This window comes from Nomascus leucogenys, chromosome 4 (genome assembly GCF_006542625.1).
Source record: "Nomascus leucogenys isolate Asia chromosome 4, Asia_NLE_v1, whole genome shotgun sequence".
Taxonomy (NCBI): domain Eukaryota; kingdom Metazoa; phylum Chordata; class Mammalia; order Primates; family Hylobatidae; genus Nomascus; species Nomascus leucogenys.
In genome coordinates, this window is record NC_044384.1 from 102,341,271 (window position 1) to 102,355,207 (window position 13,937).

Here is a 13,937-nt window from a genome sequence, read left to right on the forward strand (position 1 = left end):
TTCCTCTTTCCTCTGGGTTTACTTCTCCCTCCAAGAGGAAGGTTGTGTGTGTGAGCGGGGCGACTGGAAAACATAGTGTTCAGGACGTTGTATCTTGTTCCAGGAACTAAGTACGTGCCTGGGTAACTAATGTGGAGTACCTCTCCTTCCCCTGTTGCTATCGCCCCTCTGTGGCTGCTTGGCAAGTAGCTCAGTATGAAGATCTGACGGAATTCTGCGGTGGGCCAGGTGGCTCTGGCGTCGATTGTTTAAGGCGACTGTTAATGACTACAGCACACCATTGAGTCTTGGTCCCAAGGCGCTGGTGCACATGGTACTTCCCGAAATCCCTGCAGGGCCGCTGGGGCAGGAGCCCCGATCCCACGTTTGGGCAGCTGACTCGCCTAAGGTCTCCAGCTGAAAGCGGAATGGCAGGGGTGAGAATGAGCAGACCTAACTACCGGGATTCTCGCACCTGGCTTGCATTTATTTAGGACCAGGATAACCTCGAAGGCCAGGCTCGGGTGCCCGATGGGTCGTGGGCTTGCTGTCTAACTCCCTGAGATCGGCGGGCTGAACAGAGCTTCGAAGTGTAGCGCCATCCTGAACAGAGGAAGGGGAGCCCGACGGCCGCGTAGCGGGCGGCAGGGCGGGAGGAAGTAGCAGCTGCTGCTCCCCGCCCACTCCTCTCGCGTGTGCCTCTCCGCTCCACTGTTCGCCGGTGAGCTAGGTGGCGCGAGAGGGGAGGGGAGGAAAGACAGCGGCTGCAGGAGCCGAAGGCCGCGGCTCGAGGTGGGGCAGGGGCGGGCACGCGAGCGTGCGTGCGTGGGCGCGGTCTATAGCACGCCGCGCGCGGGGCGGATGTCCGGGCCGGCTGGGCCGGGGCCGCGGACGAGATGGCGGAAGGTGGAGGCTGCTGTGAGCGACCGGATGCGGAGACTCAGAAGTCCGAGCTTGGAGCCTTAATGAGGACCACACTCCAACGCGGGGCGCAGTGGTGAGCTCCTGGCTCGCTCTTCCTCTATGCAGAACCAGGGGCCGAGAAAAAGGGGCCTCCTTTTTCTTTGCTAGAGTAGGGGCTGGGCGGGGATGATATGTAGCGACCCTGGAAGAGTAGCCTGACACCTGCCCCTCAGGAGAAGAACTCCAGGATCAGCTCTGGGAAAGCGCAGGCGGGGCCTGAGGGTCGTCTCAGCTCATTTGGAGCCCTAGGGGGCGGGCCCGGCGGGGGCCAGGAGGAAGGATGTGGAGAAGGGGAATGTTGGTGGGGACCCTAAGGGTGGGGAGAGCCCTTTACCATGAGGACTCGCCGTGTGACCTTGGGCGAAGGTGTCACAGACCTGGATTCCTCACTGTTAAAACTATGATAGCAATATTTTTTATCTCACCGCCCTCAGTGGGTTGAGGGGAAAATCAGAAGTAGATACTTTGTAACTTGTAAACTTCCAACAGATGTCAAGGTCAGAAGCTGAACAAATGTCTGAGAACCCCAGATTATTTTGGTAGCAAGTGTCAAAAATATTTGCGGCAGCAGTATCTCGGAGTGGGAGAGGAGGATAGCCTAGGTCCTGGAGCTAGATAGAAGATGAAGAGTCCAGAATTTAGAAGACCCAGGCTGAGTTATTAGGCATCTTAATAGATTGTTTAGTAGAGGGGACAATACTTTGTACTACTGGAGAGATTCCTGGGTGATATTATTGTGTAGGAGTAGAAAAACTAAGGCTAGACTTTGCATTGAGTATGATTGAGTGTTACCCATCTTGTTTTGTTTTGTTTTGTTTTGAGATGGAGTTTCACTCTTGTTGCCCAAGCTGGAGTGCAGTGGTGTGATCTTGGCTCACGGCAACCTCCGCCTCCCGGGTTCAAGCGATTCTTCTGCCTCAGCCTCCCGAGTAGCTGGGATTACAGGCTCACACCACCACGCCCAGCTATTTTTTTGTATTTTTAGTAGAGACCGGGTTTCACCATGTTGGGCAGGATGGTCTCAAACTCTTGACCTTATGATCCACCCGCCTCGGCCTCCCAAAGTGCTGGGATTACAGGTGGGAGCCACCGTGCCCGGCCCGAGTGTTACCCATCTTTAAGAAATCATTGTGGTGATGATCTGCAGAGGAATTGAGCGGGAGAATAGAAAAATTGGGGTTACGAGGAGTACAGATAACAGCTTATGTATTCACCTTGAGCTAACCAGTTTGTGAAAGGCAAGGTAAACAGAGGTACCTTTTTTGTGTTTTCTTTTCTTTTTCTTTTTTTTTTTTTTTGAGAAGGAATTTCGCTCTCGTTGCCCAGGCTGGAGTGCAATGGCGCGATGTCGGGTCACGGCAACCTCCCCCTCCCCGGTTCAAGCGATTCTCCTGCCTCAGCCTCCCCAGTAGCTAGGATTACAGGCATGCACCACCATGGCCGGCTAATTTTTTTTATATTTTTAGTAGAGACGGGGTTTCTGCATTTTGGTCAGGCTGGTCTCAAATTCCTGACCTCAGGTGATCGCCCGCCGTGGCCTCCCAAAGTGCTGGGATTACAGGCGGAAGCTACTGCGCCCAGCCTAGCAGAGGTACTTTTTAAGTTAACCTGTATAGGGTTCATAAAGAATACTCAGCAGAAGCAGAGGAAATTTAAGATAGACTAAAATCATACGTAAAATTGTATGGAAGGTATTGCTCAAGGGATTTGGAAGAAAAATAGCATTTTAGAGACGGATGTGTTTATGAATCCTTGTGACCTCTGGGAAGCTGCCTGACCTCCTCTCACATTTGTTGGTTATAAAATTTTAAGGATGCACCAATATAATTGTTGATGCTTTGTTGCTCCACAGAGATTCTGTTTAAATTGTAAAACAGCATAGTGATACTTTTTTTTTTTTTTTTTTTTTGAGACGAAGTCTCGCTGTGTCACCAGGCTGGAGTGCAGTGGCACGATCTCAGCTCACTGCAATCTCTGCCTCCCGGGTTCAAGCGATTCTCATGCTTCAGCCTCCCGAGTAGCTGGGATTATAGGCATGCACCACCATGCCCAGCTAATGTTTGTATTTTTAGTAGAGTTGGGGTTTCACCATGTTGGCCAGGATGGTCTCGATCTCCTGACCTCGTGATCCACCTGCCTCAGCCTCCCAAAGTGCTGGGATTACAGGCGTGAGCCACCGCTACCGGCCAGTGTAGTGATAATTTAAAAATATAAACAGGTCTGGTGCAGTGGCTCATGCCTGTAATCCCAGCACTTTGGGAATCTGAGGCAGGAGGATCACTTGAGGCCAGGAGTTCAAGCCCAGCCTGGGCAACATAGCAAGAGCTAGCCTCTACAAAATAAAAATAAAAAAATAAATTAGCCAGGCATGGTGGTATGTGCCTATAGTCACAGCTACTCAGAGGCTGAGGTAGGAGGATCACTTGAGCCCAGGAGTTTGAGGCTACAGAGAACTATGATTGTGCCACTGCACCCTAGCCTGGGTGATCCTCTCTCTAAGGAAATAAATAGGTAAATAAAATACCACATTTGCTTACATTTAAGTAAAAAAGTGGTAAGTTGAATATGAAGCACAACTTAATGCTTTTTGACAAGATGAACATACCTAGGCACTATCATATGTACATGTGTATGTGTATATTTATATATGTACATACATGTTATATACTTTTTTTTTTTTTTTGACAGGGTTTTATTTCTGTCGCCCAGGCTAGAGTGCAATGGCGTGATCTCAGCTCGCTGCAACTTCTGTCTCCCCGGTGCAAGTGATTCTTGTGCCTCAGCCTCCTGAGCAGCTGGGACTGCAGGCATGTGCCACCACGCTCGGCTAATTTTTGTATTTTTAGTAGAGACGGAGTTTGTTGCCCAGGCTGGTCTTGAACTCCTGAGCTCAAGTGACCATCCGCTTCAGCCTCTCAAAATGCTGGGATTACAGGTGTGAGCCACTGCGCCTGGCCTTGTGTGTACATTTTTGGAACTCATTTGGTCCTTAAAGGAAAACTGAAGTGGGTGGTGTTTCTAACCCATTTTCAGAAAGAGCATTAGTTTAGTGCTGTTCATGTCAAGCAAAACAGTGTAACCAAACTGTCTGCCTGGACTGGGACCTCTGTAAAGATCATTATGAAATTAATGACTTGGGGCTGGGCGCGGTGGCTCACGCCTGTAATCCCAGCACTTTGGGAGGCCGAGGTGGGCAGATTACCTGAGGTCGGGAGTTTGAGACTGTCCTGACCAACATGGAGAAACCCTGTCTCTACTAAAAATTAGCCAGGCGTGGTGGCACATGCCTGTAATCCCAGCTACAGGAGACTGAGGCAGGAGAATCGCTTGAACCCGGGAGGCGGAGGTTGCGGAGAGCCGAGATCACACCATTGCACTCCAGCCTGGGTGACAAGAGCGAAACTCTGTCTCAAAAAAAAAAAGAAGTTAAAAAAAAGAAGTTAATGACTTTTATGGGTAATTTTACCCATAAAAAGACTCCATTTAGGCTGAGTGTGGTAGCTTATGCATGTAATCCCAGCACTTTGGGAGGCCAAGGCAGGAGGATCACCTGAGATCAGGAGTTCCAGACCAGCCTGGCCAACATGGTGAAACCCCATCTCTACTAAAAATACAAAAAAATTAGCTGGGCCTGGTGGTGCATGCCTGTAATCCCAGCTACTTGGGAGGCTGGGGCAGGAGAATTGCTTGAACCCAGGAGGTGGAGGTTGTAGTGAGCCAAGATCATACCACTGCACTCCAGCCTGGGCAACAAGAGTGAAAACTCTGTCTCAAAAAAAAAAGAGGCCGGGCGCAGTGGCTCATGCCTATAATCCCAGCACTTTGGTAGGCTGAAGTGGGCGGATCACCTGAGGTCAGGAGTTTGAGACCAGCCTGCCCAACATGGTGAAACCCCGTCTCTGCTAAAAATACAAAAATTAGCTGGGAGTGGTGACGGGCGCCTGTAATCCCAGTTAGTCAGGAGGCTGAGGCAGGAGAATCGCTTGAACCTGGGAGGCCGAGGTTGCAGTGATTGCCAAGATTGTGCCACTATACTCCAGCCTGGGCGACAGAACAAGACTCTGTCTAAAAGAAAAAAAAAGAAAGACTCCATTTAAATAAGCATTTTGAAGCCACTTGTTTTCTTTCCTTTATTCACTCTTTGAACAATCATTTCACTTAATGGATGCATACCCTGGGCCGGACTCTCTGTGCCATGTGAGGCCTGGGCCCTGCTCTTGCTCTTGTGACAGTGTTCTTTAGTGTGGATTGCATATGCCCCAAGTGGAAGGACCATAAAAAAGATTAAGGAAGCAGCTGCAGAAATTTATAATCTCAGCTTTTCTGCTACAGTAAATTTTTGTCTCTCTCTAGGTATCTTATTGACAGCCGGTGGTTCAAGCAGTGGAAGAAGTATGTGGGCTTTGACAGCTGGGACATGTACAATGTGGGTGAACATAACCTATTTCCTGGCCCAATAGACAACTCTGGGCTATTTTCAGGTATAGTAAATGTTGCTTTTCTAGCTAAACATTCACCTGGGCAGTGGCCTGATGTTATGTGCATCTGTAACATGGATGTTGTGAACTTTCCTAGTGTGAGGAGATAGAAACAAGTATCCTCATTTTGCATCTATAGCAGAAGTCTTTGCAAACCCTTAATGAGAAGTTAAGCTACTTTTTTCCCTTAAATTAACTGCATCTGATAAGAGCATGCTTCTAACATTTTAACTTTCTCTCTTTGCAAATTAGTTCTGCTAGCTATTTCACATTTTAAGTTAGTATATGGCATGGAAAGAAATAGGATGTCATTTTGAAATTGTATCTAAAATTTAAGAACCAGAATTTTTGTTACCTTTGCAGTGGAACAAATTGTAAACCTGTGAACTTTCATCAAGAATTCCTATGATGGCTGTTTTTATCATATAACTAGTGTGAGGAGAGGTTGAAGGTCAGTAGACAGAGTTATGACTATAGTCAGCTCCCAATGGGAACTGACATGTAACACACTAGAGCTTTGCTTGCACTTGTACATGCACTGAGATGACAGAGTCAGCTTTTCCCAGGCTTTCTTCTGCCTGACTTCAGACCTCTTTAAAGTCATGATAGAGGTGATCTATCATGGGTGTCAAAAATCAGGGCAGTGCCAGGAGTGGTGTCTCACGCCTGTAATCTCAGCACTTTGGGAGGCTGAGGCAGGTGGATCACCTGAGGTCCGGAGTTCGAGACCAGCCTGGCCAACATGGTGAAACCCCGTCTCTACCACGTTGGCTAGGATGGCCTTGAGCTCCTGGGCTCAAGCTATCTTCCTGCCTCAGCCTCCTTAGTCAGTGAGACTACAGTGTTCTACCACTCTCAGCTGTTTTTTAAGTTTTTTGCTAGAGATGGGGTCTTGCTATGTTGCCCAGGCTAGTTGAACTCCTGGCTTCAAGCCATCCTCCCACCTTGGCTTCCCAGAGTGTTGGTGTGAGCCACTGTGCCTGGCCTAACTTGGATATTTTTAAAAATGAGCAGTGCTTCAGCTCAGACCTTGTTTTAGGAGAGGTCTACATGGTATAAACAATATCATTTACTTTGTTTCCTGAAATAGGTCAGATGGTGGCACTATGCCACGAAGTTGCCCTAAGGAATCATTTCATTATGTTCACATTTTGTTCTTTTTCTTATTTTTATGAAATGGAGAATCTTAAGGTTTTAAATTCAGGCATACTTTGGCTTATTGTGCTTTGCTTTATTATATGTTGCAGATACTGCATTTTTCGCAAATTTTGTAGGTATTTGGCAACCTTGCCTTGACAATCTGTCAGTTCCATTTTTACAACAGCATGTGCTCACTTCATGTCTCTGTTACCACATTTTGGTAATTCTCAAAATACTTCAAAGTTTTTCATTATTATTTGTTATGGTGATCAGTGATCAGGGAGCTTTCTTTTTTTTTTTTTTTTTTTTTTTTTGAGATGGAGTTTTGCTCTTGTTTTCCAGGCAGGAGTGCAGTGGCACGATCTTGGCTCATGGCAACCTCCGCCTCTTGGGTTCAAGTGATTCTCCTGCCTCAGCCTCCCGAGTAGCTAGGATTACAGGCATGTGCCACCACACCCGGCTAATTTTGTATTTTTAGTAGAGACGGGGTTTCTCCATGTTGGTTAGGCTGGTCTTGAACTCCCGACCTCAGCCTCCCAAAGTGCTGGGATTACAGGCGTGAGCCACTGTGCCCAGCCAACAGGGATCTTTCATGTTGCTATTGTAATTGTTTTGGGGCATCCTGAAGGGAGCCCATGTAAGACAGTGAACTTAATTGGTAATTATTGTGTGTATTCTCGCTGCTTCACCAACCAGCCATTCCATCTCTCTTTCTTTCCTCAGGCTTTGCTATTGCCTGAGACACAATGACATTGAAATTAGGTCACTTAGTAACCCTAACAACGTCTTCTAAATGTTCAAGTGAAAAGGAGAATTGCATGTCTCTCACTTCATATCAAAGCTAGAAATGATTTGAGTTTGGTTAAGGAAGCCGAAATAGGTTGTAAGCTAGGCCTCTTGTGCCATATAGCTAGCCAAATTGTGAATGTAAATGTAAACCTCCTGGACTTAAGTGATCCTTCCACCTCAGCCTCCTGAGTAGCTAGGACTACAGGTGCTTGCCAGCATTCCTGGCTTATTTTTATATGGTTTTTTTTTTTTTTTTTTGGTAGAGATGGAGTTTTGTCATGTTGCCCGGGAGATGGAGGAACCCAGGAAATGGTGATTTCAGTGAGCTGAGATTGCGCCACTGCACTCCAGCTTGGGCGACAGAAGTGAGACTCCATCTCAAAAAAAAGAAAAAGTGCTACTCTAGTGAACACATGAATTATAAGAGCCTGAAACAGCCTTATTGCTGATATGGAGAAAGTTGTTTATTTATTTTTTTTTTTGAGACAAGGTGCCACGTTGTCTCAAGAAAAAAAAAGGTAGCTAACCTTGACCTTCCCAGGCTCAGGTGATCCTCCCACCTCAGCCTCCCGAGTAACTGGACGGGCCCCAGCACACCCGACTAATTATTGTAGTTTTTGCAGAGATTTTTTGTAGGTTTTGTCATGTTGTTCAGGTTGATTTTGAATTCCTGGGCTCAAGCAATCCTCCATCCTTGACGTCCCAGAGTGCTGGGATTACAGGTGTGAGTCACTGCGCCCGGACTAAACAACAGGTTTTATTTTATTTTATTTTATTTTTATTTATTATTATTATTTTTTTGAGACAGAGTCTCACCATGGGGTTTCACCATGTTGGCCAGGCTGGTCTCAAACTCCTGACCTTAAGTGATCTGCCTGCCTTGGCCTCTCAAAGTGCTGGGATTACAGGCCACTGTGCCTGGCCTAAACAACAGATTTTAAATGTAGACAAAACACCCTTCTATTGGGAAGATGCCATCTACCTCTTTGCTGCTAGAGGGGAAAAGTCAGTGCCTGGGTTCAGAGCCTTTTTTTTTTTTTTTTTTTGAGACAGGGTCTTGCCCTGTCACCCAGGCTGTAGTGTGTGATCACAGCTCACTGCAGCCTTAACCTCCTGGGCTCAAGTGATCCTCCCACCTCAGCGTCCTGAGTAGCTAGGACTATAGTTGCTTGCCACCATGCCTGGCTGATTTTTATATGTTTGTTTGTTTGTTTTTTGTAAGACAGAGTCTCACTCTGTCATCCAGGCTGGAGTGCAATGGCACGATCTTGGCTCACTGCAACCTCCACCTCCCAGGTTCAAGTGATTCTCCTCCCTCAGCTTCCCAAGTAGCTGGGATTACAGGCACCCGCCACCACACCCAGCTAATTTTTTTTGGTATTTTTAGTAAAGATGGGGGTTTCAGCACGTTGGCCAGCCTGGTCTCGAACTCCTGACCTCAGGTGATCCACCCGCCTCGACCTCCCAAAGTGCTGGAATTACAGGCTTGAGCCACCACGCCCAGCTTTGTATTTTTTTTTTTTTTTTTTTGTAGAGATGGGATTTTGCCATGTTGCCTGGGCTGGTCTCCAACTCCTGGGCTCAAGTGATCTGTCTGCCTTGACTTCTCAAAGTGCTGGGATTATAGGCATGAGCCACTCTGTCCGGCCAGATTCAGAGCCTTGAAGGACAGGCTGACTCTCTTAAGGGATACTGCAGACGGTGACTTTAGTTTGAAGCCAGTGCTCATTTATCCTTCCAAAAATCCCAAGGCCCTTAAGAATTATGCTAAATCTGCTCTGCCTGTGCCCTACACAGCAACAACAAAGCCTGCATGATAGCATATTTATTTACAGCACAGTATACCAAATATTTTTGTTTTTATTTTATTTTTCTGGGACAGAGTCTCACTGTGTCACCCAGCCTGGAATGCAGTGGCGCAATCTCGGCTCACTGCAACCTCTGCTTCCCGGGTTCAAGTTATTCTCATGGCTCAGCCTCCCAAGTAGCTGAGATTCCAGACATGCACCACCAGGTCTGGCTAATTTTTGTGCTTTTAGTAGAGATGGGGTTTCGCCATGCTGGCCAGGCTGGTCTCAAGTTCCTGGCCTCAAGCGATCCACCCGCCTTGACCTCCCTAAGTGCTGGGATTACAGGCATGAGCCACCACAACAAGTTTACCGATTTTTTTTTTTTTTTGAGTCGGAGTTTCGCTCTTTTGCCCAGGCTGGAGTGCAATGGTGTGATCTTGGTTCACCACAACCTCTGCCTCCCAGGTTCAAGCGATTTTCCTGCCTCAGCCTCCTGAGTAGCTGGGATTATAGGCATGCACCACCACGCCCAGCTAATTTTGTTTTTTTAGTAGAGACAGGGTTTCTCCTTGTTGGTCAGGCTGGTCTCGAACTCTCGACCTCAGGTAATCTGCCCACGACGGCCTCCCCAAGTGCTGGGAGTACAGGCATGAGCCACCACACCCGGCCTCCCAATATTTTTTTTTTTTTTGAGACGGAGTCTCGCTCTGTCATCCAGGCTGGAGTGCAGTGGCATGATCTCGGCTCACTGCAAGCTCCGCCTCCCAGGTTCACGCGATTCTCCTGCCTCAGCCTCCCGAGTAGCTGGGACCACAGGCGCCTGGTGCCTGCCATCACGCCCAGCTAATTTTTTTGTTTTTTTTTTTTTTTTTTTTTTGAGACGGAGTCTCGCTCTGTCACCCAGGCACCCAGGCACCCAGGCTGGAGTGCAGTGTTGCGATCTCGGCTCACTGCAAGCTCCGCCTCCTGGGGTCACGCCATTCTCCTGCCTCAGCCTCTCCGAGTAGCTGGGACTGCAGGCGCCTGCCACCACGCCCGGCTAATTTTTTGCATTTTTAGTAGAGACGGGGTTTCACCGTGGTCTCGATCTCCTGACCTCGTGATCCACCCGCCTCAGCCTCCCAAAGTGCTGGGATTACAAGCGTGAGCCACCATGCCCGGCCTAATTTTTTTGTATTTTTAGTAGAGACGGGTTTTCACCTTGTTGGCCAGGATGGTCTCGATCTCCTGACCTCGTGATCCACCCATCTCGGCCTCCCAAAGTGCTGGGATTACAGGTGTGAGCCACCGCGCCCGGCCTCTGGCCTCCAGCCTCCCAATATTTTTAGCTCAGCGTTGAGACCTACTGCTCAGAAAAAGCACTGAGCTAATCTTATCAAAATGTTACTGCTGCCGGGTGCAGTGGCTTACACCTGTAATCCCAGCACTTTGGGAGGCCAAGGTGGGCGGATCACGAGGTCAGGAGTTTGAGACCATCCTGGCTAACACGGTGAAACCCCGTCTCTATTAAAAATACAAAAACAAAATTAGCCGGGTGTGGTGGCGGGTGCCTGTAGTCCCAGCTTCTCAGGAGGCTGAGGTGGGAGAATAGCATGAACCCGAGAGGTGGAGCTTGCAGTGAGCCGAGATCGCGCCACTGCACTCCAGCCTGGGATCGCGCCACTGCACTCCAGCCTGGGGGACACAGCGAGACTCTGTCTCAAAAAAAAAAAAAAAAAAAAAAAAAAAAAAAGTTACTGCTCCATTGCAATGTACCTAGTTACCCAAGAGCTCTAATGGAGATGCATGAGGAGATTAATGTTGTTTCATGCCTACTAAAAACATCCATTCTGCAGCCTGTGAGTCAAGAAGTAATTTCAACTTTTTTTTTTTTTTTTTTGAGACAGAGTCTCACTCTCTTGCCCAGACTGGAGTGCAGTGGCTCAATCTTGGCTCCCTGCAACCTCTCCCTCCCAGGTTCAAGCAATTTTCCTGCCTCCTCCTCCCAGTTTCAAGTGATTCTCCTGCCTCAGCCTCCTGAGTAGCTGAGATACAGGTGCCCGTCCCTCCACCCGGCTAATTTTTGTATTTTTAGTAGAGGCTGGGTTTCACCATGTTGGCCAGGCTGGTCTCAAACTTCTGACCTCAAGTGATCCTCGCACCTCAGCATGCCGAAATGCTGGGATTACAGGCCTAAGCCACCGTGCCTAATTTGATTTCAACTTTCAAGTCTTATTATTTAAGAAATATATTTTATAAGACTATCTGCCATAGATAGTGATTCTCCTGAAGGATCTGGGCAAATTAAATTGAAAACCTTTTGGAAAGGATTTACCATTCTAGATGCCATTAAGAATATTCATGATTCCGCCGGGCGCGGTGGCTCACACTTGTAATCCCAGCACTTTGGGAGGTCGAGGCGGGCGGATCACGAGGTCAGGAGATCGAGACCACGGTGAAATCCCGTCTCTACTAAAAATACAAAAAAAATTAGCCGGGCGTGGTGGCAGGTGCCTGTAGTCCCAGCTACTCGGAGAGGCTGAGGCAGGAGAATGGCGTGAACCCGGGAGGCGGAGCTTGCAGTGAGCCGAGATTGCGCCACTGCACTCCAGCCTGGGCGACAGAGAGCGAGACTCCGTCTCAAAAAAAAAAAAAGAATATTCATGATTCCACCTGGTGCAGTGGCTTATACCTGTAATCCCAGCACTTTGGCAGGCTGAAGTGGGTGGATCCTTTGAACCCAGGAGTTGGAGACTAGGGTGGGCAACTTGGCAAAACCCTATCCCTATAAAAAGTATGAAAATTAGCTAGGCCTGGTGGCATGCACCTGTAGTTCTAGCTACTTGGGAGACTAAGGCAGGAGCATTGCTTGAGTCTGGGAGGTCGAAGCTGCAGTGAGCTGTAATCATGCCACTGCACTCCAGCCTGGGTGATAGAGTAAGGCCTGCCACTCCCACCTGCCCACACACACGCACAAAAATATTCATGATTCATGGGAGGAGGTCGAAATCAACATTAATAGGAGTCTGGAAGAAGTTCATTCCAACACTTACGGATGACTTCAAGGAGCTCAAGACATCAGTGGGGGGAGTAACAGCAAAAGTGGAAATAGCAAGAGAACTAGAACTAGAAGTGAAGCCTGAAGATGTGACTGAATTGCTTATTTTTTATTTTTATTTTTATTTTTTTTGAGATGGAGTCTCCCTCTGTCACCCAGGCTGGAGTGCAGTGGCGCCAATCTCGGCTCACTGCAACCTCCGCCCCCTGGGTTCAAGCAATTCTCCTGCCTCAGCCTCCCAAGTAGCTGGGCTACAGGTGTGCACCACCATGCCCGGCTAATTTTTGTATTTGTAGTAGATACGGGGTTTCACTACACTGGCCAGGCTGGTCTTGAACTCCTGACCTCATGATCTGCCCACCTCGGCCTCCGAAAGTGCTGGGATTACAGGCGTGAGCCACTGCGCCTGGCCTATTTTTAATTTTAATTTTTATTTATTTTGAGACAGAGTCTTGCTCTGTCACCCAGGCTGGAGTACAGTGGGGTGATCTCAGCTCACTGCAGTCTCCACCTCCTGGGTTCAAGCAATTCTTATGCCTCAGCCTCCTGAGTAGCTGGGACTACAGGCATGCGTCACCACGCCCAGCTAATTTTTGTATTTTTACTAGAAACGAGGTTTCACCATGTTGGCCAGGCTGATCTTGAATTCCTGACCTCAAGTGATCCGCCTGCCTCAGCCTCCCAAAGTGCTGGAATTACAGGCATGAGACAACATGCCCGGACTGAATTGCTTTAATCTTGTGATAAAACTTGAATGGCTGAGGAGTTGCTTCTTATGGGTGAGCAAAGAAAATGGTTTCTTGAGATGGAATCTACGTCTGGTGAAGATGTTATGAGCATTGTTGAAATGACAACAAAGGAATCCTGCCCTGAAAAAGGTGTGTAAACCAGTCGGAGGGATGGTAGGAAACCCTAACCACCTCATGTATGATTTATTTATTTTTGAGATGGAGTCTCGCTCTTTCACCAGGCTGGAGTGCAGTGGCGCAATCTCGGCTCACTGCAACCTCTGCCTCCCGAGTTCAAGCAATTCTCCTGCCTCAGCCTCTCGAGTAGCTGGGACTACAGGCGCCCGCCACCACGCCCAGCTAATTTTTGTATTTTTAGTAGAGATGGGGTTTCACCACGTTGGCCAGGATGGTCTTGATCCCTTAACTTCATGATCTGCCCGCCTCGGCCTCCCAAAGTGCTGGGATTACAGGCGTGAGTCACCTTGCCCGGCCAATTTTTTTTTTTTTAACATTGTTTTGCCTTGAGTTACAGGTGAGTTGCAACATGGGGTGTACATTTTACTTTTACAATTTCATGGCCTCATTGATCATCGGGAGAACAGTGGCTTCCACTGTTCTCTGAGTGGCTGTTGATGGGCATAGCCTTGGCAGGGAAACTCCCATCGTGAGAGGTGATCAGTCTTCCCTTCTTTCTTTGAGCAAGTGTGTTTCAGACCATGGGTGATCAGTTCTGACTCCCAGTACTGTTGCCTGTCTGGTGGGTGTAAGATGAATGTTTAGCATGTTGCATATGTTCTCTCTCCGCTCCACAGGGGATTATGCAGCTGGGCTTTGATTTAGAGTGTTTAAAGCTAAAAATGCTAATTGACTGTTGATTAAATGAATTTAACTTCAGTGCCTTATTTAGTTTCTTAAGAAATCTTTCAGAGGAAGACAATATCTGACTTTAATGTGTTATCACTAAGAATATTTTGGCTGGGTGCAGTTGCTCATACCTGTAATCCCAGCACTTTGGGAGGCTGAGGTGGGT

At 48.0% G+C, this 13,937-nt stretch overlaps 1 protein-coding gene across 6 annotated transcripts in view; it reads left to right on the plus strand.

Moving 5' to 3' along the window:
* The first annotated feature begins 721 nt into the window (after window positions 1-721).
* Window positions 722-13,937, plus strand: part of USP4 (ubiquitin specific peptidase 4) — a 65,068-nt gene continuing 51,852 nt past the window's right edge. For 2 of the 6 annotated variants that reach the window (XM_003257050.4, XM_030811781.1), the window contains exons 1-2: window positions 802-976; window positions 5,296-5,423. In XM_003257050.4, the coding sequence (XP_003257098.1) occupies window positions 876-976; window positions 5,296-5,423 (229 nt within the window). In that variant the 5' untranslated portion in view covers window positions 802-875. Of the gene's footprint in view, window positions 977-5,295; window positions 5,424-13,937 lie in introns of all 6 variants that reach the window. The other 4 variants (XM_012496335.2, XM_030811783.1, XM_030811782.1 and 1 more) reach the window with 4 other exon arrangements.